At 49.1% G+C, this 25816-nt stretch overlaps 1 protein-coding gene and 4 long non-coding RNA genes across 5 annotated transcripts; 1 reads left to right on the plus strand and 4 right to left on the minus strand.

Moving 5' to 3' along the window:
- Positions 1-1108: 1108 nt before the first annotated feature.
- LOC127465271 (E3 ubiquitin-protein ligase BRE1B-like) lies at positions 1109-24746 on the minus strand (the record flags this gene model as incomplete). The annotated part of the gene is made up of 8 exons (XM_051775748.1): positions 1109-1751; positions 4651-4752; positions 6537-6677; positions 8996-9121; positions 11763-11975; positions 17790-17939; positions 20986-21103; positions 24246-24746. Coding segments are annotated over 8 exons (1528 nt in total), but the record flags the coding sequence as incomplete, so codon positions are not given.
- Positions 1956-2317, plus strand: LOC127465273 (uncharacterized). The gene is made up of 3 exons (XR_007901993.1): positions 1956-1980; positions 2021-2119; positions 2279-2317. It is a non-coding gene; the product is annotated as an uncharacterized LOC127465273 (long non-coding RNA).
- LOC127465272 (uncharacterized) lies at positions 2880-4605 on the minus strand. The gene is made up of 5 exons (XR_007901992.1): positions 4529-4605; positions 3450-3549; positions 3230-3329; positions 3150-3189; positions 2880-2969 (listed from the first exon to the last, which is right to left on the minus strand). It is a non-coding gene; the product is annotated as an uncharacterized LOC127465272 (long non-coding RNA).
- LOC127465275 (uncharacterized) lies at positions 6890-7428 on the minus strand. The gene is made up of 3 exons (XR_007901995.1): positions 7414-7428; positions 7164-7184; positions 6890-6903 (listed from the first exon to the last, which is right to left on the minus strand). It is a non-coding gene; the product is annotated as an uncharacterized LOC127465275 (long non-coding RNA).
- Positions 10938-11738, minus strand: LOC127465274 (uncharacterized). The gene is made up of 3 exons (XR_007901994.1): positions 11711-11738; positions 11197-11238; positions 10938-11028 (listed from the first exon to the last, which is right to left on the minus strand). It is a non-coding gene; the product is annotated as an uncharacterized LOC127465274 (long non-coding RNA).
- Positions 24747-25816: the final 1070 nt, after the last annotated feature.

The raw sequence follows: 25816 nt of genomic DNA on the forward strand, positions 1-25816 counted from the left end.
TTCCCCCAAACTCCCCCAAAACCACCCCAAAACCCCCAAATCCCCTCAAACTCCCCCCAACCCCCCCAAATCCTCCCCAAAATCCCCCCAAATCCCCCAAATTTCAACCTCAAATTCCTCCAAACTCCCCCCAAAACCCCCCAAATTTTCCCAAAAGCCCCCAAATCCTCCCCAAAAAAAACCCAAATCCTCCCCAAAATCCCCCCAAATCCCCTCAAAACTTCCCCAAACGCCCCCAAATCCCCCAAATTCCCCCCAAAATTCCCCCAAATCCCCCAAAATCCCCCAAATCGCCCCCAAACCTCCCCCAAAACCCCCTCAAGCTCCCCCAAAACCCCCCAATTCCTCCCCAAATCCTCCCCAAAATCCCCCCAAATCCCCTCAAACTCCCCCCAAGCCCCCCCAAACCCTTTCAAACCCCCCCAAAATCCCCCCAAATCCCCCAAATTTTCCCCCAAAATTCCCCCAAACTCCCCCAAAACCACCCCAAAAACCCCAAATCCCCAAAATCCTCCCCAAAATCCCCCCAAATCCCCCAAATTTCAGCCCCAAATTCCTCCAAACTCCCCCCAAAACCCCCCAAACTTTCCCAAAAGCCCCCAAAACCTCCCCAAAAAACCCCAAATCCTCCCCAAAACCCCCTCAAATCCCCTCAAAACCCCCTCAAGCTCCCCCAAAATCCCCCCAAATTCCCTCAAACTCCCCCAAAATCATCCCAAACCCTTTCAAATCCCCCCCAGGCCCCAAATTTCACCCCCAAATTCCCCCAAACTCCCCCCAAAAACCCCCAAATCCTCCCAAATTTCCCCCCAAATCCCCCAAATTTCCCCAAATCCCCCAAATTTCAGCCCCAAATTCCTCCAAACTCCCCCAAAACACCCCCAAAACCCCCCAAATTTTCCCAAAAGCCCCCAAATCCCCTAAAAATCCCCCCAAATCCCCTCAACCCCCCCCCAAATCCCCCAAAATTCGCCCAAAGCCCCCAAAATTCCCCCAAACGCCCCCAAAAACCCCCAAAATCCCCCCAAAAACCACCACGGGAACGGCTCCGACAACTTTATTGGAGGAAGGGGGGAGGGGAAAGGGGGCGGGGTCAACTGGGGTCACCTGGGGGTCACTACGGGGTTGGGGGTCAAAGGTCAACCATGAAGGTCAAAAAAGGGGAAAATTTGGGGGTCTAAACTGGTGACGCCCCCCAACGTTGACCTTGGCCAACCGGGGTTGACCTTTGGTCATCATGGGGTCATCAGAGGTCAACTGGGGGTCACTATGGGCTGGGGGGTCAAAGGTCAACCATGAAGGTCAAAAAAAGGGGAAAACTTGGGGGTCTGAAGTGGTGACGACCCCCAACGTTGACCTTGGCCAACCGGGGTTGACCTTTGGTCATCGTGGGGTCATCAGAGGTCAACTGGGGGTCACTATGGGCTGGGGGGTCAAAGGTCAACCATGAAGGTCAAAAAGGGGGGAATTGGGGGGTCTAAAGTGGTGACGACCCCCAACGTTGACCTTGGCCAACCGGGGTCGCCCGTTGGCCGCGGCGGGTGGCCCCGGGGGGGGGGGGGGGGGGGAGGGGCTCAGCTGATGTAGACGCGGTGGAAGTCGTGGGCGCCGAAGGCGGCGTTGCACTTGGGGCACTTGCGCTGGCGGGTGTCGTAGCGGCTCTTGACGCACTCGAAGCAGAAGACGTGGAAGCACTTGGTGAGGACGGCGTCCTTCTTGCGCGCGTTGCAGCACGGGCACGTCAGCCGGGCCTGCGGGGGGGGAGGGGGAGGGCGGCTGAGGTCAGCAGAGGTCAGCCAAAGTCAACTGAGGTCAAGCGAGGTCAGCGGAGGTCAACTGAAGTCAATGGAGGTCAGTGGTGGTCAATCGAGGTCAATCGAGGTCAATGGAGATCAACTAAGGTCAATCGAGGCCAATGGAGGTCGATCAAGGTCTTAGAATTCAACCAAGGTGAACTGAGGTCAACTGAGGTCAATGCAGGTCAACTGAGGCCAATGGAGGTCAACTGAGCTCAATCGAGGTCAATGGAGGTCAACTGAGATCAATGGAGGTCAACTGAAGTCAACTGAGGTCAATGGAGGTCAACCAAGCTCTTAGAACTCAACCAAGGTCAACTGAGGTCAGTCAAGGTCAATGGAGATCAACTGAGATCAATCGAGGTCAACGGAAGTCAACTGAGGTCAGTGGTGGTCAACTGAGGTCAATCGAGGTCAATGGAGATCAACCAAGGTCTTAGAACTCAACCAAGGTCAACTAAAGTCAACTGAGGTCAATGGAGGTCAACTGAGGTCAATGGAGGTCAACTGAGGTCAATGGACATCAACTGAGGTCAACTGAGGTCAATCGAGGCCAATGGAGATCAACCAAGGTCTTAGAACTCAACCAAGGTCAACTGAGGTCAACCAAGGTCTTCCAAGACCAACCGAGGTCAACTGAGGTCAACCAAGGTCTTTCAACCCAACCAAGGTCAACTCTGGTCAACCAAGGGTCATTTGAGGTCAACCAAGCTCTTCCAAAGCCAACCAAGGTCAACTGAGGTCAACCAAGGTCTTCAAACCCAATAAAGGTCAACCAAGGATCGTTTCAGGTCAACCAAGGTGTTGGAACCCAACCAAGGTCAACTGAGGATCATTCAAGGTCAACCAAGGTCTTCCACCCCCACTCAAGGTCCTCCAAACCCAACCAAACCCTTCCAACACCAACCAAGACTTTCCAAACCCAACCAACATCTTCCACAACCAACCAAGGTCTTCCAAACCCAACCAAGGTCTTCCAACACCAACCAAGATCTTCCAAACCCAACCAAGCCCTTCCAAATCCAACCAAGGCCTTCCAAACCCAACCAAGGCCTTCCAAACCCAACCAAGCCCTTCCAAACCCAACCAAGACCTTCCAAACCCAACCAAGACCTTCCAAACCCAACCAAGACCTTCCAAACCCAACCAAGACCTTCCAAACCCAACCAAGACCTTCCAAACCCAACCAGGACCTTCCAAACCCAACCAAGACCTTCCAAACCCAACCAAGACTTTCCAACACCAACCAAGACCTTCCCAACCCAACCAAGCTCTTCCAAACCCAACCAAGACCTTCCAAACCCAACCAAGACCTTCCACAACCATCCAAGACCTTCCAAATCCAACCAAGACCTTCCAAACCCAACCAAGCTCTTCCAAACCCAACCAAGACCTTCCAAACCCAACCAAGGCCTTCCAAACCCAACCAAGACCTTCCAAACCCAACCAAGCTCTTCCAAACCCAACCAAGACCTTCCAAACCCAACCAAGACCTTCCAAACCCAACCAAGACCTTCCAAACCCAACCAAGGTCTTCCAAACCCAACCAAGACCTTCCAAACCCAACCAAGACCTTCCAAACCCAACCAAGACCTTCCAAACCCAACCAGGACCTTCCAAACCCAACCAAGGTCTTCCAAACCCAACCAAGACCTTCCAAACCCAACCAAGCTCTTCCAAACCCAACCAAGACCTTCCAAACCCAACCAAGACCTTCCAAACCCAACCAAGACCTTCCAAACCCAACCAAGGTCTTCCAAACCCAACCAAGACCTTCCAAACCCAACCAAGACCTTCCAAACCCAACCAGGACCTTCCAAACCCAACCAAGACCTTCCAAATCCAACCAAACTCTTCCAAACCCAACCAAGCCCTTCCAAACCCAACCAAGCTCTTCCAAACCCAACCAAGACCTTCCAAACCCAACCAAGACCTTCCAACCCAACCAAGACCTTCCAAACCCAACCAAGCTCTTCCAAATCCAACCAAGGTCTTCCAAACCCAACCAAGACCTTCCAAACCCAACCAAGACCTTCCAAACCCAACCAAGACCTTCCAAACCCAACCAAACCCTTCCAACACCAACCAAGACCTTCCAAACCCAACCAAGGTTCTCCAAACCCAACCAAGACCTTCCCAACCCAACCAAGACCTTCCAAACCCAATCAAGCTCTTCCCAACCCAACCAAGACCTTCCAAACCCAACCAAGGTTCTCCAAACCCAACCAAGACCTTCCAAACCCAACCAAGACCTTCCAAACCCAACCAAGCTCTTCCCAACCCAACCAAGACCTTCCAAACTCAACCAAGCTCTTCCAAACCCAACCAAGACCTTCCAAACCCAACCAAGACCTTCCAAACCCAACCAAGGTCTTCCAAACCCAACCAAGGTCTTCCAAACCCAACCAAGACCTTCCAAACCCAACCAAGACCCTTCAAACCCAACCAAGACCTTCCAAACCCAACCAAGGCCTTCCAAACCCAACCAAGCTCTTCCAAACCCAACCAAGGCCTTCCAAACCCAACCAAGCTCTTCCAAACCCAACCAAGACCTTCCAAACCCAACCAAGACCTTCCAACACCAACCAAGACCTTCCAAACCCAACCAAGCTCTTCCCAACCCAACCAAGACCTTCCAAACCCAACCAAGACCTTCCAAACCCAACCAAGCTCTTCCAAATCCAACCAAGACCTTCCAAACCCAACCAAGACCTTCCAAACCCAACCAAGACCTTCCAAACCCAACCAAGCTCTTCCAAACCCAACCAAGACCTTCCAAACCCAACCAAGACCTTCCAAACCCAACCAAGACCTTCCAAACCCAACCGAGGCCTCCCAGCCCCTCCCCCCTCACCCGGTACTCCTTGATCTCCTCCTGCAGGATCTGGTCGGCGTCGGCGTAAACCTCCACCTTGCGCTGCTTCTCCAGCTTCCGGCGCAGCCGCGACAGCTCCTCCTGCCGCGGGGGGGGGACGGAGAGCACCCGTGGGCACCTCGGGGACCCCAGGGAGCCCAAAAGACCCCAAAAGATCCCAAAAATCCCATCGATCCCAAAATATTCCAATGGAGCCCAAAAGATCCCAAAATACCCCTGGGGAGCCCAAATGATCCCAAAATATCCCAAAGGATCCCAAAAAATTCCTGAAGACCCCAGAATATCCCTGTGGAGCCCAAAAAATTCCTGTGGAGCCCAAAAGATCCCAAAAGATCCCCAAAAATTCCTGTGGAGCCCAAAATATCCCAATGGGTCTCCAAAAGATTCCTCTGGATCCCAAAATTTCCCTGTGGATCCCAAAATATCCCAATAGATTCAAAAAAATCCCTGTGGATCCCAAAATATCCCTACGGATCCCAAAATATCCCAAAAGATCAAAAAACATCTCAACGGATCCCCAAAATATCCCAAAATATCTCTGTGCATCCCAAAATATCCCAAATGGATCCCAAAAGATCCCTGTAGATCCCAAGATCCCTGTAGATCCCAAAATATTCCTGTGGATCCCAAAATATCCCAGTGGAGCCCAAAATATCCCTGGGGATCCCAAAATATTCCAACGGAGCCGAAAAGATCCCAAAAGATCCCAAAAGATCCCAAAATATCCCAGGGGATCCCAAAATATCCCAATGGAATCCAAAATATCCCAAAATGTCCCTGTGGATCCCAAGATTCCTGTAGATCCCAAAATATTCCTGTGGATCCCAAAATATCCCAGTGGATCCCTGTGGATCCCAAAAGATCCCAAAATATCCCTGTGGATCCCCAAAAATTCCTGTGGAGCCCAAAATATTCCCCCAAAATTCCCAAAAAATTCCCAAAAATTCCACCAAAAATCCCTCCAAAACACCCTAAAATCCCCCAAAAATTCCCAAAAATTCCCCCCAAAAATCCCCTAAAAATCCACCAAAAATTCCCCCAAAAATTCAAAAAAATCCCCAAAAAATCCCCCAAAAATTCAAAAAAATCCCCCAAAAATCCACCAAAAATTCCCCCAAAAATTCAAAAAAATCCCCAAAAAATCCCCCAAAAATTCAAAAAAATCCCCCAAAAATCCCCAAAAAATTCCCCAAAAAATTCAAAAAAATCCCCAAAAAATCCCCCAAAAATTCAAAAAAATCCCCCAAAAATCCCCAAAAAATTCCCCAAAAAATTCAAAAAAATCCCCAAAAAATCCCCCAAAAATTCAAAAAAATCCCCAAAAAATCCCCAAAAAATTCCCCAAAAAATTCAAAAAAATCCCCAAAAAATCCCCCAAAAATTCAAAAAAATCCCCAAAAAATCCCCAAAAAATTCCCCAAAAAATTCAAAAAAATCCCCCAAAAATCCCTCGAAAAATCCCCAAAAAATCCCTCAAAAATCCACCAAAAATCCCCCAAAAAATCTCCAAAAAAATTCGAAAAAATCCCCAAAAAATCCCCCCAAAATTCAAAAAAATCCCCAAAAAATCCCCCAAAAATTCCCAAAAATCCCCAAAAAATTCTCCAAAAAATCCCCAAAAATCCACCAAAAAATCCACCAAAAATTCCCAAAAAATCCACCAAAAATCCCCAAAAAATCCCCCCAAAATTCCCCAAAAATCCCCCAAAATTCCCCCAAAAAATTCAAAAAAATCCCCAAAAAATCCCCAAAAAATTCAAAAAAATCCCCTAAAAATTCCCAAAACATTCCAAAAAATTCCCAAAAAATTCCTCCTAATTCCCCAAAATCCTAAAAAATTCCCAGAATTCCCAAACCCCCCTCACCTGTGCCCTTTTGAGGCTGAGTGCCTCCTTGTCCTTGGCGGCGCGGTTCTCGGCGGCGCAGCCCTGCAGCTCCCGCAGCCGCCCCTGCACGTGCTCGCCCTGCGCCCGCAGGTCCTCGGCCAGCTGGGCCGCCTCCACCGCCTGCCGAGACACACCTGGGGGCACCTGGGGGCACCTGGGGGCAACTGGGACACACCTGGGCACACCTGGGGGCAACTGGGGGCAGCTGGGGGCAGCTGGGGGCAACTGGGGGCAACTGGGGGCAGCTGGGGGCAGCTGGGGGCATCTGGGGGCAGCTGGGGGCAGCTGGGGGCAACTGGGTACACCTGGGCACACCTGGGGGCAGCTGGGGGCACCTGGGACACACCTGGGCACACCTGGGGGCAGCTGGGGGCAGCTGGGGGCATCTGGGGGCATCTGGGGGCAGCTGGGGGCAACTGGGGGCAGCTGGGGGCAACTGGGGGCAACTGAGGGCACCTGGGGGCAACTGGGGGCAACTGGGGGCACCTGGGGGCACCTGGGGGCAACTGGGGGCACCTGGGGGCAACTGAGGGCACCTGGGGGCAACTGGGGGCAACTGGGGGCACCTGGGGGCAACTGGGGGCAACTGGGGGCACCTGGGCACACCTGGGGTCACCTGGGACACACCTGGGGGCAGCTGGGGATAACTGGGGGCAACTGGGGGCAGCTGGGGGTACCTGGGGGCATCTGGGCACACCTGGGGCAGCTGGGGGCAACTGGGGGCATCTAGGTATCCCTACAGACACCTGGGTACACCTGGGCACACCTGGGGGCAACTGGGGGCAGCTGGGGGCACCTGGGGGCAGCTGGGGGCAGCTGGGGGCAGCTGGGGGCACCTGGTCACACCTGGACACACCTGGGCACACCTGGGGTCACCTGAGACACACCTGGACACACCTGAGGTTACTTAGGGCACACCTGGGCACACCTGGGCACACCTGGGGTTACCTGGACACACCTGGGGTTACTTAGGGCACACCTGGGACACACCTGGGACACACCTGGGGTCACCTGGCGTCACCTGAGACACACCTGGGGACACCTGGGGTTACATAGGGCACACCTGGGCACACCTGAGGTCACCAAAGACACACCTGGGGACACACCTGGGGTTACTTGGGCACACCTGGGGTCACCTGAGACACACCTGGGCACACCTGGGACACACCTGGGGTCACCTGAGATACACCTGGGCACACCTGGGCACACCTGGACACACCTGGGCACACCTGGGCACACCTGAGACACACCTGGGGACACCTGGGGTCACCTGGGACACACCTGGGCACACCCAGACACACCTGAGACACACCTGGGCACACCTGGGACACACCTGGGGTCACCTGAGACACACCTGGGGTTACCTCGGGCACACCTGGGACACACCTGGGCACACCTGAAACACACCTGGGGTCACCTGGGCACACCTGGGGTTACTTAGGGCACACCTGGGCACACCTGGGGCACACCTGGACACACCTGGGCACACCTGGGACACACCTGGGGACACCTGGGACACACCTGGGGACACCTGGGACACACCTGGGTGTACTTGGGGCACACCTGGGCACACCTGGGACACACCTGGGGTTACCTGGGCACACCTGGGCACACCTGAGACACACCTGGGCACACCTGGGACACACCTGGGTGTACTTAGGGCACACCTGGGCACACCTGGGGTCACCTGAGACACACTTGGGACACACCTGAGACACACCTGGGGTCACCTGAGACACACCTGGGGTTACTTAGGGCACACCTGGGGACACCTGAGACACACCTGGGGTTACTTAGGGCACACCTGGGTACACCTGAGACACACCTGGGACACACCTGAGACACACCTGGGACACACCTGGGCACACCTGGGGTCACCTGAGACACACCTGGGACACACCTGGGCACACCTGGACACACCTGGGGTTACTTAGGGCACACCTGGGACACACCTGGGCACACCTGGGGGTTACCTGGGGACACCTGGGACACACCTGGGCACACCTGAGGTTACTTAGGATACCCCTGGGCACACCTGGGTACACCTGGGACACACCTGGGGTCACCTGAGACACACCTGGGGTTACCTCGGGCACACCTGGGACACACCTGGGCACACCTGAAACACACCTGGGGTCACCTGGGCACACCTGGGGTTACTTAGGGCACACCTGGGCACACCTGGGACACACCTGGGACACACCTGGACACACCTGGGACACACCTGGGGTCACCTGAGACACACCTGGGGTTACTTAGGGCACACCTGGGCACACCTGGGGCACACCTGGGCACACCTGGGTACCCCTGGGACACACCTGGGCACACCTGGGACACACCTGAGACACACCTGGGGTTATTTAGGGCACACCTGTGCCCACCTGTGCCCCACCTGTGCCCCACCTGTGCCCCCCCTGTGCCCCCCCGCGCCCGCTCACCTTCCTCTTGTGCAGCTCGAGGGCCTGCGAGCGCAGGGCCAGCTCCTTCTCCACGGCCCCCAGGGCGCTCTGCAGGCCCCGCTCCTTCTCCTCCAGCTTCTGCACCACCTGCAGCTGCGCCTCCACCTGGTAATTAGTGTTAATTAGACTAATTAGGGCTTTATTAGCCGGTATTCGGTCGTTATTTGGAGAAATCAGGGAGTTATTAGGGAATTATTAGGGCTAATAACGGGTTTAAGAGCCCCAACCCCTTCTCCTCCGCCACCTGCAGCTGCGCCTGAGCCTCTATAAGGTGTTAATTAGCATTAATTAGCCTAATTAGGACTTTATTAGCCATTATTAGGCAGTATTCGGTCATTATTCGGAGAAATTAGGCAGTTATTAGGGAATTATTAGGGAGTTATTAGGGCTAATTAGGGGTTTAAGACTCCCAACCCCTTCTGCAGCTGCGCCTGTTCCTCTAATAAGTGTTAATTAGCGTTAATTAGCCTAATTAGGGCTTTATTAGCCACTATTCGGCGGTTATTTGGAGACATTAGGGAGTTATTAGGGAATTATTAGGGAATTATTAGGGCTAATTAGGGGTTTGGGAGGCCCAGCTCCTTCTCCTGGAGCTTCTGCACCACCTGCAGCTGCGCCTCCACCTGGTAATTAGCGCTAATTAGACTAATTAGGGCTTAATTAGCCAGTATTCGGTCGTTATTTGGAGAAATTAGGGAGTTATTAGGGAATTATTAGGGCTAATAACGGGTTTAAGAGTCCCAACCCCTTCTCCTCTGCCACCTGCAGCTGCGTCTGTCCCTCTAGAAAGTGTTAATTAGTGTTAATTAGCCTAATTAGGGCTTTATTAGCCATTATTAGGTGGTATTCGGTCATTATTCAGAGAAATTAGGGAGTTATTAGGGAATTATTAGGGCTAATTAGGGGTTTGGGAGGCCCAGCTCCTTCTCCTCTGCCACCTGCAGCTGCGCCTGTCCCTCTAGAAAGTGTTAATTGGTGTTAATTAGCCTAATTAGGGCTTTATTAGCCGGTATTCGGTCATTATTTGGAGAAATTAGGGAGTTATTAGGGAGTTATTAGGGAATTATTAGGGCTAATTAGGGGTTTGGGAGGCCCCGCTCCTTCTCCTGCAGCTTCTGCACCACCTGCAGCTGCGCCTCCACCTGACAATTAGCGCTAATTAGTCTAATTAGGACTTAATTAGTTGTTACGAGACCATTATTTGGAGAAATTAAGGAATTATTAGGGAGTTATTAGGGAATTATTAGGACTAATTAGGCTCCCAACCCCTTCTCCTCCACCACCTGCAGCAGCGTCTGCCCCTCTATAAAGTGTTAATTAGCGTTAATTAGCCTAATTAGGGTTTAATTAGCCAGTATTAGGCTGTTATTCGGAGAAATTAAGGAATTATTAGGGAGTTATTAGGGAATTATTAGGGCTAATTAGGGCCTTGGGAGCCACTATTAATGTCTATTAACCGCCTATTAGTGGCTATTAAGCAATTATTAAAGTCTAATGAGCAATTATTAATAGCTATTAAGTAATTATTAATGGCTATTAAGTAATTATTAGTGGCTATTAAGTAATTATTAGCGGCTATTAAGCACTTATTAAAGTCTAATAAACAATTATTAATAGCTATTAAGTAATTATTAATGGCTATTAAGTATTGATTAGTGGCTATTAAGTAATTATTAGTGGCTATTAAGTAATTATTAGCGGCTATTAAGCACTTATTAAAGTCTAATAAACAATTATTAATAGCTATTAAGTAATTATTAATGGCTATTAAGTATTGATTAGTGGCTATTATTAATTTTACTATTAATAATCATTATCTTAACTTAGAAACATACTAATTTATTGATATTAATATATTAATTATTAATTATCAATCCTATATTAAACAGCTATTAATGGCTATTAAACCTTAATTAGTGATTATTAATGGCTATTAAACCTCTATTAATCGCTATTAATTAACTATTAATGGCTATTAAACCTTAATTAGTGATTATTAATGGCTATTAAACCTCTATTGATCGCTATTAATTAACTATTAATGGCTATTAAACCTTAATTAACAACTACTTAATGACTATTAATGGCCATTAAACCTCCATTAATCGCTATTAAACCACTATTAACGCCTATTAAACCTTAATTAACAACTATTAAATGACTATTAACGGCTACTAAACCTCTATTCATTGCTATTAAATGACTATTAATGCCTATTAAACCTCAATTAACAACTATTAATGGCTATTAAACCTCAATAGCTATTAATGGCTATTAAACCTCTATTAATCGCTATTAATGGTATTAAACCACAATTAACGACTATTAATGGTTATTAAACCTCCATTAATCACTATTAAATGACTATTAATGGTTATTAAACCTCAATTAATCGCTATTAATGGCTATTAAACCATTATTAGTCGCTATTTAACGACTATTAATGGCTATTAAACCAATTAATCGGTATCAATCGGTATTAAACCTCCATTAATTGCTATTAAATGAGTATTAGTGGCTATTAAACCTCTATTAATCACTATTAAACGACTATTAATGGCTATTAAACCTCGATTAGTGACTATTAATGGCTATTAAACCTCTATTAATCCCCATTAAACGACTATTAACGGCTATTAAACCCTAATTAACGACAATTAATCGCTATTAAACGCCTATTAACGCCCATTAAACCTCAATTAACGCCTATTAAACGCCTATTAATGGCTATTAATCAGCCTCCCACCTGTGCCTTGAGTGCCAGGACCTGCTCTGCCAGCTCGTCCTTCTCCTCCCGCAGCAGTTTGTGGATCTGGTTGGCCTTGATCCGCTCCGACATCAGCTTGAAGTTGGCGTCGTCCTTCTCGCGCAGCTGCTGCAGCAGCCGCAGGTTCTGCTCCTGCATGTCCTCGAAGGCCTGGCCCGTCACGTCCATCTCCGACAGCAGCGCCTCCTCCTCCTGCCAGACATGGCCGCCGTGGCGTCAGGGGGGAAGGCAAGATGGCCACCGGGAGGGGGCGGGGTCACACACGGGGTAATATGGTCGCCAAGGGGTTGAGGGGTGTGGCCAAGATGGCCGCCGGGAGAGGACAGGGTGGTACGCGGGGCAATATGGCTGCCGGGAGGGGGCGGGGTCACGCGCAGTGCAATATGGCTGCCGGGAGGGGGCGGGGTCACGCACGGGGTAATATGGCTGCCAAGGGGTTGGGGGGGGACAAGATGGCCGCTGGGAGGGGGCGGGGTGGCACGCGGGGCAATATGGCTGCCGGGAGGGAGTGGGGTCACGCACGGGGCAATATGGCTGCCGGGAGGGGGCGGGGTCACGCACGGGGTAATATGGCTGCCAAGGGGTTGGGGGGGGACAAGATGGCCGCCAAAAAGGGGGCGGGGTGGCACGCGGGGCAATATGGCCGCCAAAAAGGGGCGGGGTCACACACAGGGCAATATGGCCGCCAAGGGGTCAGGGGAGGGGCTAAGGAGGCAATATGGCGGTCGGGAGGGGGCGGGGTCACTCACAGGTCAATATGGCCGCCATGACCTCCGAGGGTTGCCATGGTAACCCACGGGGACAATATGGCTGCCAGGAGGGGGTGGAGCCACACACAGGGCAATATGGCTGCCAAAAAGGGGCGGGGTCACACACAGGGCAATATGGCCGCCAAGGGGTCAGGGGAGGGGCTAAGGAGGCAATATAGCGGTCGGGAGGGGGCGGGGTCACTCAGGTCAATATGGCCGCCATGGCCTCCGAGGGTTGTCATGGTAACCCACAGGGGCAATCTGGCCACCAAGGGGTTGGGGGAGTGGCCACAGGGGTAATATGGCCGCCAAAAAGGGGCGGGGTCACACACAGGGCAATATGGCCGCCATGACCTCCGAGGGTTGCCATGGCAACCCACGGGGGTAATATGGCTGCCAGGAAGGGGTGGAGCCACACACAGGGGCAATATGGCTGCCAAAAAGGGGCGGGGTCACACACAGGGCAATATGGCCGCCAAAAAGGGGCGGGGTCACACACAGGGCAATATGGCCGCCAAAAAGGGGCGGGGTCACACACAGGGCAATATGGCCGCCCAAAAGGGGCGGGGTCACACACAGGGCAATATGGCCGCCAAAAAGGGGCGGGGTCACACACAGGGCAATATGGTCGCCAAGGGGTCGGGGGAGTGGCCACAGAGGTAATATGGCTGCCAAAAAGGGGCGGGGTCACACACAGGGCAATATGGCCACCATGACCTCAGAGGGTTGCCATGGTAACCCACGGGGACAATATGGCTGCCAGGAGGGGGTGGAGCCACACACAGGGCAATATGGCTGCCAAAAAGGGGCGGGGTCACACACAGGGCAATATGGCCACCAAAAAGGGGCGGGGTCACACACAGGGCAATCTGGACACCAAGGGGTCAGGGGAGTGGCCACAGGGGTAATATGGCTGCCAAAAAGGGGCGGGGTCACACACAGGGCAATATGGCCGCCAAGGGGTCAGGGGAGGGGCTAAGGAGGCAATATGGTGGTCGGGAGGGGGCGGGGTCACTCACAGGTCAATATGGCCGCCATGACCTCCGAGGGTTGCCATGGTAACCCATGGGGGCAATCTGGCCACCAAGGGGTTGGGGGAGTGGCCACAGGGGTAATATGGCCACCAAAAAGGGGTGGGGTCACACAGAGGCCAATATGGCCGCCATGACCTCCGAGGGTTGCCATGGTAACCCACGGGGGCAATATGGCTGCCAGGAGGGGGTGGAGCCACACACAGGGCAATATGGTGGCTGGGAGGGGGTGGGGTCACACACAGGGGCAATATGGCCGCCAAGGGGTCAGGGGAGGGGCTAAGGAGGCAATATGGTGGTCGGGAGGGGGCGGGGTCACTCACAGGTCAATATGGCCGCCATGACCTCCGAGGGTTGTCATGGTAACCCACAGGGGCAATCTGGCCACCAAGGGGTTGGGGGAGTGGCCACAGGGGTAATATGGCTGCCAAAAAGGGGCGGGGTCACACACAGGGCAATATGGCCGCCATGACCTCCGAGGGTTGCCATGGTAACCCACGGGGACAATATGGCTGCCAGGAGGGGGTGGAGCCACACACAGGGCAATATGGCTGCCAAAAAGGGGCGGGGTCACACACAGGGCAATATGGCCGCCAAGGGGTCAGGGGAGGGGCTAAGGAGGCAATATGGTGGTCGGGAGGGGGCGGGGTCACTCACAGGTCAATATGGTCGCCATGACCTCCGAGGGTTGTCATGGTAACCCACGGGGGCAATCTGGTCACCAAGGGGTCGGGGGAGTGGCCACAGGGGTAATATGGCCGCCAAAAAGGGGCGGGGTCACACACAGGGCAATATGGCCGCCATGACCTCCGAGGGTTGCCATGGCAACCCACGGGGGCAACATGGCTGCCAGAGGGTCAGGGGAGGGGTCACAGGGGTAATATGGCCGCCAGAAGGGGGCGGGGTCACACACAGGGCAATATGGCCGCCATGACCTCCGAGGGTTGCCATGGTAACCCACGGGGGCAATATGGCTGCCAGGAGGGGGTGGAGCCACACACAGGGCAATATGGTGGCTGGGAGGGGGTGGGGTCACACACAGGACAATATGGCTGCTGGGAGGGGGTGGGGTCACACACAGGGCAATATGGCCACCAGGAGGGGGTGGGGTCACACACAGGGGCAATATGGCCGCCAAGGGGTCAGGGGAGGGGCTAAGGAGGCAATATGGTGGTCGGGAGGGGGCGGGGTCACTCACAGGTCAATATGGCCGCCATGACCTCCGAGGGTTGTCATGGTAACCCACAGGGGCAATCTGGCCACCAAGGGGTTGGGGGAGTGGCCACAGGGGTAATATGGCTGCCAAAAAGGGGCGGGGTCACACACAGGGCAATATGGCCGCCATGACCTCAGAGGGTTGCCATGGTAACCCACGGGGGCAATATGGCTGCCAGGAGGGGGTGGACTCATACACAGGGCAATATGGCCGCCAAAAAGGGGCGGGGTCACACACAGGGGCAATATGGCCGCCAAAAAGGGGCGGGGTCACTCACAGGGAAACATGGCCGCCATGACCTCCGAGGGTTGCCATGGCAACCCACGGGGGCAACATGGCTGCCAGAGGGTCAGGGGAGGGGCCAAGGAGGCAACATGGCGGCCAGGAGGGGGTGGAGTCACACACAGGGCAATATGGCGGCTAAAAAGGGGCGGGGTCACACACTGGGCAATATGGCCACTAAATAACCCCTAATTACCCTCTAATCACCCCTAATTAACCCTAATTAGCCTAATTAACGACCTGCTTGATGGTGGTCAGGCAGTGCTGGAGGTGGCTCAGCTGCTCCTCGCTGTGTCCCCTCCCCGTTTTCCCTCCTTAACCACTAAATAACTCCTAATTACCCCCTAATTACCCCGAATCACCCTTAATTAGCCCTAATTAGCCTAATTAACAACCTATTTGATGGCAGCACTGGAGGTGCTCCCTCTGCTCCTCGCTGTGCCCATTTCCCCTCCTTAACCCCTAATTACCCCTCATTACCCACTAATTAAGAACTCAGACCAACTAATTAACCCCTAATTACTCCCTAATCACCCCTAATTACCCCTAATTAACTAATTAACAACCTGCTTGATGGCAGCCCTCAATCTGCTCCTCGCTGTGCTGGCAACTCCACCCCCTCCCCATTTCCCCTCCTTAACCCCTAATTACCCCTCATTACCCACTAATTAACAACTCAGACCAACTAATAAACCCCTAATTACCACCTAATCACCCCTAATTACCCCTAATTAACTAATTAAAGACCTGTTTGATGGTGGCCTCAGAGCCCCTGTGCTGGAACCGCCTCAGGGCCTCCCCATTTCCCCTCCTTACCCCCTAATTACCCCTCATTACCCCCTAATTAACAACCCAGACTCCCTCCCCACCCCCTAATCACCCTAATTAGTTAATTAGGACCTGTTTGGTGGCGGCCAGGCGGCGCTGGAGGTGCTCGATCTGCTCCTGGCTGTGCCGGAGCCGCCTCAGGGCCTCCCCATTTCCCCTCCTTAACCACTAATTAACCCCTAATTACCCACTAATTAACAACTCAGACCAACTAATTAACCCCTAATTACCCCCTAATTACCACCTAATCACCCCTAATTACCCCTAATTAAAGACCTGTTTGATGGTGGCCTCAGAGCCCCTCACTGTGCCGGCACCTCCACCCCCTCCCCATTTCCCCTCCTTAACCCCTAATTACCCCTCATTACCCACCAATTAACAGCTCAGACCAACTAATTAACCCTTAATTTCTCCCTAATCACCCCTAATTACCCCTAATTAACTAATTAAAGACCTGTTTGATGGCGGCCTTGATCCACTCCTCGCTGTGCCGGCACCTCCGTCCCCTCCCCATTTCCCCTCCTTAACCCCTAATTACTCCTAATTTCCCACTAATTAACAACTCAGACCAACTAATCAACCCCTAATTACCACCTAATCACCCCTAATTACCCCTAATTAACTAATTAACGACCTGTTTGATGACAGCAAGGTGGTCTTGCAGGTCCTCCATCTGCTCCGGTGTCTCCATCCCCTCCCCATTTCCCCTCCTTACCCCCTAATTACCCCTCATTACCCACTAATTAACAACCTAGACCAACTAACCACCCCCTAATCACCCTAATTAGTTAATTAGGACCTGTTTGGTGGCGGCCAGGCGGCGCTGGAGGTGCTCGATCTGCTCCTCGCTGTGCCGGAGCCGCCTCAGGGCCTCCCCATTTCCCCTCCTTACCCCCTAATTACCCCTCATTACCCACTAATTAACAACTCAGACCAACTAATTAACCCCTAATTTCTCCCTAATCACCCCTAATTACCCCTAATTAACTAATTAACAACCTATTTGATGGCATCACTGGAGGTGCTCGATCCGCTCCTGCTGTGCCAGCTCCTCCACCCCCTCCCCATCTTCCCTCCTTAACCACTAATTACCCCTAATCACCCACTAATTAACAACTCAGACCAACTAATTAACCCCTAATTACTCCCTAATTACCCCTTAATCACCCCTAATTACCCCTAATTAACTAATTAAAGACCTGTTTGATGGCGGCCTCGATCCACTCCTCGCTCTGCCGGCACCTCCATCCCCTCCCCATTTCCCCTCCTTAACCCCTAATTACCCCTCATTACCCACTAATTAACAACTCAGACCAACTAATTAACCCCTAATTACTCCCTAATCACCCCTAATTACCCCTAATTAACTAATTAACGACCTGTTTGATGGCAGCAAGGTGGTCTTGCAGGTCCTCAATCTGCTCCGGTGTCTCCATCCCCTCCCCATTTCCCCTCCTTAACCCCTAATTACCCCTCATTACCCGCTAATTAACAACTCAGACCAACTAATTAACCCCTAAATACTCCCTAATCACCCCTAATTAACTAATTAATGACCTGTTTGATGGTGACCTTAGAGCCCCTCGCTGTGCCGGCACCTCCGTCCCCTCCCCATTTCCCCTCCTTAACCCCTAATTACCCCTCATTACCCACTAATTAACAACTCAGACCAACTAATTAACCCCTAATTACTCCCTAATCACCCCTAATTACCCCTAATTAACTAATTAACGACCTGTTTGATGGCAGCAAGGTGGTCTTGCAGGTCCTCAATCTGCTCCGGTGTCTCCATCCCCTCCCCATTTCCCCTCCTTACCCCCTAATTACCCCTCATTACCCATAAATTAACAACCTAGACCAACTAACCACCCCGTAATGACACTAATTAGTTAATTAGGACCTGTTTGGTGGCGGCCAGGCGGCGCTGGAGGTGCTCGATCTGCTCCTCGCTGTGCCGGAGCCGCCTCAGGGCCTCCTCGTCCGCCAGCTTCTTGCTCTCCCGCCGCTCCCGCTCCTCCAGCTCCCGCCAGCGGGCCCGCAGCTCCTCCAGCTGGGCATTAATTAACGCTAATTAGTGGTAATTAGGCAGTAAGAGTGGTATTTTGTGGGTAATAATTGGTTGTTGTTAATTAAATGGAGGCGGAAGGTTCTTGCTCTCCCGCTCCTCCAGTGAGCCCAAAACTCCTCCAGCTGGGGATTAATTAGTGTTAATTAGTGGTAATTAGTGGTAATTAGTGTTAGTTAGGAGGTAAGAGTGGTAATTTGTGGGTAATAATTGGTTATTGTTAATTAAAGGGAGGCAGGAAGTTCTTGCTCTCCCGCTCCTCCAGCTCCTCCAGCTCCTCCAGCTCCCCCAAAACTCCTCCAGCTGGGGGGTAATTAGCACTAATTAACCTTAATTAGTGTTTATTAGTGTTAGTTAGGGGGTAAGAGTGGTAATTTGTGGGTAATAATTGGTTATTGTTAATTAAAGGAAGGCAGGAAGTTGTTGCTCTCCCGCTCCTCCAGCTCCCGCCAGCGGGCCCGCAGCTCCTCCAGCTGGGGTAATTAATGCCTTAATTAGTGGTAATTAGGGTGGTAAGAGTGATTTTCCTGCTCAATAATTGGTTATTGTTAATTAAAAGGAGGCAGGAGGTTCTTGTTCTCCCGCTCCTCCCGCTCCGCCAGTGAGCCCAAAACTCCTCCAGCTGGGCAGTAATTAGTGTTAATTAGTGGTAATTAGTGGTAATCAGTGGTAATTAGTGGTAATTAGGGGGTAAGAGTGGTAATTTGTGGGTAATAATTGGTTATTGTTAATTAAAGGGAGGCAGGAGGTTCTTGTTCTCCCACTCCTCCAGCTCCCGCCAGCGGGCCCGCAGCTCCTCCAGCTGGGGGTAATTAGCACTAATTAGCGTTAATTAGGGGGTGAGAGTGATTTTCCGGCTCAATAATTGGTTATTGTTAATTAAAGGGAGGCAGCAGGTTCTTGCTTAAATTAAATATTACTTAAATAGTAATTAAATATTACTAAAAATTATTAATTCATTATTATTATCAAATGTCATTAATTAAATGTTACTTAAATATTAATTAAATTTTACTAAAAATTATTAATTCATTATTATCATCAAATATCATTACTTAAACATTAATTAAATATGAATTAAATATTCCTAAAAATGATTATTAAATTATTATTAAATATTACTAAAATTATCAATTCATTATTATTATCAAATATCATCAATTAAATATTAATTAAGTATTAATTAAATATTACTAAAAATGATTATTAAATTATTAATAAATATTTCTAAAAATTACTAATTCATTATTATTATCAAATATCATCAATTAAATATTAATTAAATATTCCTAAAAATAATTATTAAATCATTATTAAATATTACTAAAAATTACTAATTCATTATTATTATCAAATATCATTAATTAAATATTAATTATTACTTAAATATTGCTAAAAATTATTTTTAAATTATTTTTAAATATTACTAAAAATTACTAATTCATTATTAGTATCAAATATCGTTAATTAAATATTAATTAAATATTAATTAAATATTACTAAAAATCATTATTAAATTATTATTAAATATTACTAAAAATATTAATTCATTATTATTATCAAATATCATTAATTAAATATTAATTAAATATTAATTAAATATTACTAAAAATAATTATTAAATATTAATTAAATATAACTAAAAATCATTATTAAATTATTAAATATTACTAAAAATTACTAATTCATTATTATTATTATCAAATATCATTAATTAAATATTAATTAAGTATTATTAAAAATTATTAATTCATTATTATCAAATATCATTAATTAAATGTTACTTAAATATTAATTATTACTAAAAATTATTAATTCATTATTATTATCCAATATCATTAATTAAATATTAAGTATTAATTAAATATTACTAAAAATTAATTCATTATTATCAAATATCATTAATTAAATGTTACTTAAATATTAATTAAATATTACTAAAAATTATTATTAATTCATTATTATTATTATTAATTCTTAATTAACCCGACAACATCACATCGAGCCAACCAATTAACACAATTACCTAATGAAAATTATTAATTCATTATTATTATCAAATATCATTAATTAAATATTAATTAAATAGTAATTAAATATTACTAATAATTATTAATACATTATTATTATCAAGTATCGTTAATTAAATATTAATTAAATATTACTTAAATATTAGTTAAATATTACTAAAAATTATTAATTCATTATTATCAAATATCATCAATTAAAAATGACTTAAATATTAATCAACTATTACTAAAAATTATTAATTCATTATTATCAAATACCATTAATTAAATATTAATCAGATATTACTAAAAATTAATTCATTATTATCATCAAATATCATTAATTAAATATTACTTAAATATTACTTAAATACTATTAAAAATTATTAATTCATTATTATCAAATATCATCAATTAAATATTACTTAAATATGAATTAAATATTACTAAAAATTATTATTAATTCATTATTATTATCAAATATCATTAATTAAGTATTAAATATTAATTAAATATTACTAAAAATTATCAATTCATTATTATTATCAAATATCATTAATTAAATGTTACTTAAATATTAATTAAATATTACTAAAAATTATTAATTCCTTATTATCAAATATAATTAACTGAATATTAATTAAATATTAATTAAATATTACTAAAAATCATTAATTCATTATTATTATCAAATATCGTTAATTAAATATTAATTAAATATTACTAAAATTATTAATTCATTGTTATCAAATATAATTAACTAAATATTAATTAAATATTAATTAAATATTACTAAAATTATTAATTAATTGTTATAAAATATCATTATTTAAATATTAATTTTATATTAATTAAATATTACTAAAAATTATTATTAAATTATTATTAAATTATTATTATCATTATTATCATTATTATAATTACTGCAGGAGGAGTCAGAGGGCGGGGAAGCCTCAGGGGCCCCCTGTATTCTATCCACACCTCATTAGCATCTCATTAGCATACGATTTGCATCTCATTACCTCGGCCTTGCTCTTCCTCTCGGCCGCCATGAGCTGCACCTTGTCCCGCTGCTCCTTGGGCGCCGACTTGTACATGTCCAGCAGCAGCTTCATCTCCTTCTGGCTCTCCTGCGCCTTCCTGGCCCGCCCACCAGGAGCATCTCATTAGCATCTCATTTGCATGGGGAAGCCACGCCCCCCTGAACCCAATTTACCTCAAAATGGAGACCTAAAACCCACCCAAACCCACCCAAACTGACCCAAATCCGCCCCCAGACCTTCAATATCTCACTCAGTGACTAAATTAGTGACTAAATCAAGTTTAAAGACACCTAATTAGCATATCATTTGCATAATGAAGCCACGCCCCCCTGCACTGATTCACCTCAAAATGGAGACCTAAAACCCACCCAAACCCACCCAAAATGGCCCCAAACCCACCCCCACACCTTTCAGACCCTCCTCAGACCCCCTCATTTGCATATCAACCCCCTCATTAACATCTCATTTGCATAAAGAAGCCACACCCCCTGAACCAATTTGCCTCAAAATTGAGACCTAAAACCCACCCAAGACACCCCAAAATGGCCCCAAATCCACTCCCAGACCTTCAATATCTCACTCAGACTCCTTAATTAGTACTTATTTTTCATAATAACCTACTCATTAGCATCTCATTTGCATAAGGAAGCCACACCCCCTGAACCAATTTGCCTCAAAATGGAGACCTAAAACCCACCCAAGACCCCCCAAAATGGCCCCAAATCCGCCCCCAGACCTTTGATCCCTCACTCAGACCCATAATTAGTACCTGATTTAAATATTGGATCCATAATTAACATCTCATTTGCATAAGGAAGCCACGCCCCCTGTGCTGCTTCACCCCAGAGTTCTGACATAAAACCCACCCCAAACCCACCCAAACTGACCCAAATCTGCCCCCAGGCCTTTGATATCTCACTCAGACCCCTTAATTAGTACTTATTTTGCATAATAACCCGCTAATTAGCATCTCATTTGCATAAAGAAGCCACGCCCCCCCTGAACCCAATTTACCTCAAAATTGAGATCTAAAACCCACCCAAACCCACCCAAACTGACCCAAACCCACCCCCACACCTTTCAGACCCTCCTCAGACCCCCTCATTTGCATATCAACCCCCTCATTAACATCTCATTTGCATAAACAAGCCACACTCCCTGCACCGATTCGCCTCAAAATTGAGACCTAAAACCCACCCAAACCCACCCAAAATGGCCCCAAATCCGCCCCCAGACCTTCGATATCTCACTCAGACCCCCTAATTAGTACCTAATTTGATTATTGGATCCCTCATTAGCATCTCATTTGCATGGGGAAGCCACACCCCCCTGCACCGATTCGCCTCAAAATTCTGACATAAAACCCACCCAAGATCCCCCAGAATGGCCCCAAATCTGCCCCCAGACCTTTGATATCTCACTCAGACCCCTTAATTAGTGCTTAATTTGTATAATACCTGTTCATTAGCATCTCATTTGCATGGGGAAGCCACGCCCCCCTGCGCTGCTTCGCCTCAAAACTGAGACCTAAAACCCACCCAAGACCCCCCAAAATGGCCCCAAATCCGCCCCCAGACCTTTGATATCTCACTCAGACCCCTTAATTAGTACTTATTTTGCATAATAACCCGCTAATTAGCATCTCATTTGCATAAAGAAGCCACGCCCCCCCTGAACCCAATTTACCTCAAAATTGAGATCTAAAACCCACCCAAGACCCCCCAAACTGACCCAAATCCACCCCCAGACCTTTGATATCTCACTCAGACTCCTTAATCAGTGCTTAATTTGTATAATAACCTGCTCATTAGCATCTCATTTGCATAAAGAAGCCACGCCCCCTGCACCGATTCGCCTCAAAATGGAGACCTAAAACCAACCCAAGACCCCCCAAACCGACCCAAATCCACCCCCAAACCTTCAATATCTCATTCAGATGCCCTAATTAGTGCTTAATTTGTATAATAACCTGCTCATTAGCATCTCATTAGCATGGGGAAGCCACGCCCCCCTGCACCGATTCGCCTCAAAACTGAGATCTAAAACCCACCCAAGACCCCCCAAAACTGCCCCAACCCCACCCCCCCCACCTTTGATCCCTCCCCCAGACCCCCTCATTTGCATAACAACCCCCTCATTAACATCTCATTTGCATAAAGAAACCACACCCCCTGTGCTTCTTTGTCCTGGAGTTCTGACCCAAAAAACCCACCCGGGACCCCCCAAAACTGACCCAAACCCACCCCCACACCTTCGATACCTCCCCCAGACCCTCTAATTTGCATAACAACCCTCTCATTAGCATCTCATTTGCATAAGGAAGCCACACCCCCTGCACCAATTTGCCTCAAAATTCAGACCTAAAACCCACCCGAGACCCCCCAAAATCCCCCCCCACACCTTAAATTCCTCCCCCAGACCCCCTCATTTGCATAACAACCCCCCCATTACCATCTCATTTGCATAAACAAACCACGCCCCCTCCACCAATTCCCCTCAAAATTCAGACCTAAAACCCACCCGGGACCCCCCAAAACTGACCCAAACCCACCCCCCCACCTTTAATCCCCCCCCCAGACCCCCTCATTTGCATAACACCCCCCTCATTAACATCTCATTTGCATAAGGAAGCCACACCCCCTGCACCGATTCGCCTCAAAATTCAGACCTACAACCCACCCAAGACCCCCCAAAACTGCCCCAAACCCACCCCCACACCTTTAATCCCTCCCTCAGACCCCTCATTTGCATATCCCCCCTCATAAGCATCTCATTTGCATAAACAAACCACACCCCCTGCACCAATTCGCCTCAAAATTCAGACCTAAAACCCACCTGAGACCCCCCAAAATCCACCCCCACACCTTTAATCCCTCCCCCAGACGCCCTAATTTGCATAACCCCCCCTCATTAACATCTCATTTGCATAAGGAAGCCACACCCCCTGCACCGATTCGCCTCAAAATTCAGACCTAAAACCCACCCAAGACCCCCCAAAACTGCCCCAAACCCACCCCCACACCTTTAATCCCTCCCCCAGACCCCCTCATTTGCATAACACCCCCCTCATTACCACCTCATTTGCATAAACCCCCCTCCCCACCCCCCAAACCCCCTTTTTCACCCCCTTTCCCCCCCCCAACCCCCCCCCTTTGCCCTCCCTATTAACCCCTCCCCCCCCGATCCTCATCTGCATCCCATTAGCATCTCATTTGCATGCCGGCCCCGCCCCCACTCACTTGAGCTCCGCCCTCAGCTGCTTCAGCACCTCCGAGTCCTTCTTTTTGGGCTCCTCGGGGGGGCCCTTGGGCCGCTCCCGCCCCTCCCCCCCCCCCCGGGGCCGCTCCCGCTCCCCCCGAGACCCCCCCGGCCTGGGTGGGGCCGGGGGCGGGTCCTTGGCACGAGGGGGCGGGGCCGGAGGGGCGGGGTTGGGGGTGGGGGTGGTTGTGGTGGTGGGGGGTGGGGGCGGGGCCGGGGCGGGGCCGGCGGGAGGCTCCTCCTCTTCCTCTGCTTTCACAGGGGGCGGGGCCGGGGTGGGCTTAGGGGGCGGGTCCGAAGGGGCGGGGCCTGCGGGGGCTCCGCCTTCTTCTTCTTTGAGGGCGGGGGCGGGGCCTGGGGCGGGGGGAGGGGTTTCCTCGGGGGGAGGGGCGGTGGGAGGGGCCTGGGGGGCGGTGGGGGGGCGGGGGAGGGGGCGGGGCGGAGCCGGGAGTGGGCGGGGCCCCGCTGGCCTGGAGGCGGTGCTGGAAGGGAAAAGGGGGGGGGGGTGGGGTCAGCGGGGCCACGCCCACCGAGGTGAACAGGCCGAGCCACGCCCACGCAGGGGTGTGACCGCTTCAAGGCCACGCCCCTCAGCATGACCACGCCCCCTTCAGGGTTAGAAACGCCCACCACAAGCCACACCCCTCCTATAAACCACACCCCCATGGTGGGCCCCACTGGGTTGTTGTCCCTTTAAGATCGCTCCCTGTGTGGCCCCGCCCCCCTTAAAGCTCCACCGGCCAATCAGCAGCCTGGCCACGCCCCTCTATATTGGACACGCCCCTCTTATTATCCTACCTCTATTAAAGGGGGAATGCCCCCTATAGGTGGGGCCCACCAAGATGAGCGTCGCCCTTTTAAGGCACGCCTCCCCCTCCCCCCCAAAATAGGTGGGAAAGCCCCTCCCAGGGCCTGGCCCCGCCCCCTCCTCTCTTAAAGGGGCTACACTCAGAGAGCGTTTACACTTTTAAAAGGGCAACACCCCCACCGGTGGGACCCACTAGTGCCCCTCTAAGCCCCACCCCCTCCTTTGTTAAAGGGGCAACACCCCTCTTAAAGGGGCAACATGCCTCTTAAAGGGGCAACACCACTCTTAAAAGGGCCGCACTCCCCTTAAAAGGGCAATACCCCTTTTAAAGGGGTAACACCCTTCTTAAAGGAGCAACATGCCTCTTAAAGGGGCAATGCTTCTCTTAAAGGGGCAACACCACTATTAAAGGGGCAACACCACTCTTAAAAGGGCCGCACTCCCCTTAAAGGGGAAATACCCCTTTTAAAGGGGCCACACCCTTCTTAAAGGAGCAACACTCCTTTTAAAGGGGCAATACTCCTCTTAAAGGGGCAACACCAATATTAAAGGGGCAAGACCACTCTTAAAGGGGCAACATCCTTCTTAAAGGGGTAACCAGGAAACGTTTCTCTTAAAGGGGCAACACCCCTTCTTAAAGGGGTAACTCTTCTCTTAAAAGAGCAACACTCCTCTTAAAAGGGCAATCCTTCTCTTAAAGGGGCAACATACTTCTTAAAGTGGAAACGCTTCTCTTAAAGGGGC

This window comes from Manacus candei, unplaced genomic scaffold (assembly GCF_025592945.1).
Source record: "Manacus candei isolate 608988 ecotype Guabito, Panama unplaced genomic scaffold, ASM2559294v1 h1tg000352l, whole genome shotgun sequence".
Lineage (NCBI taxonomy): Eukaryota > Metazoa > Chordata > Aves > Passeriformes > Pipridae > Manacus > Manacus candei.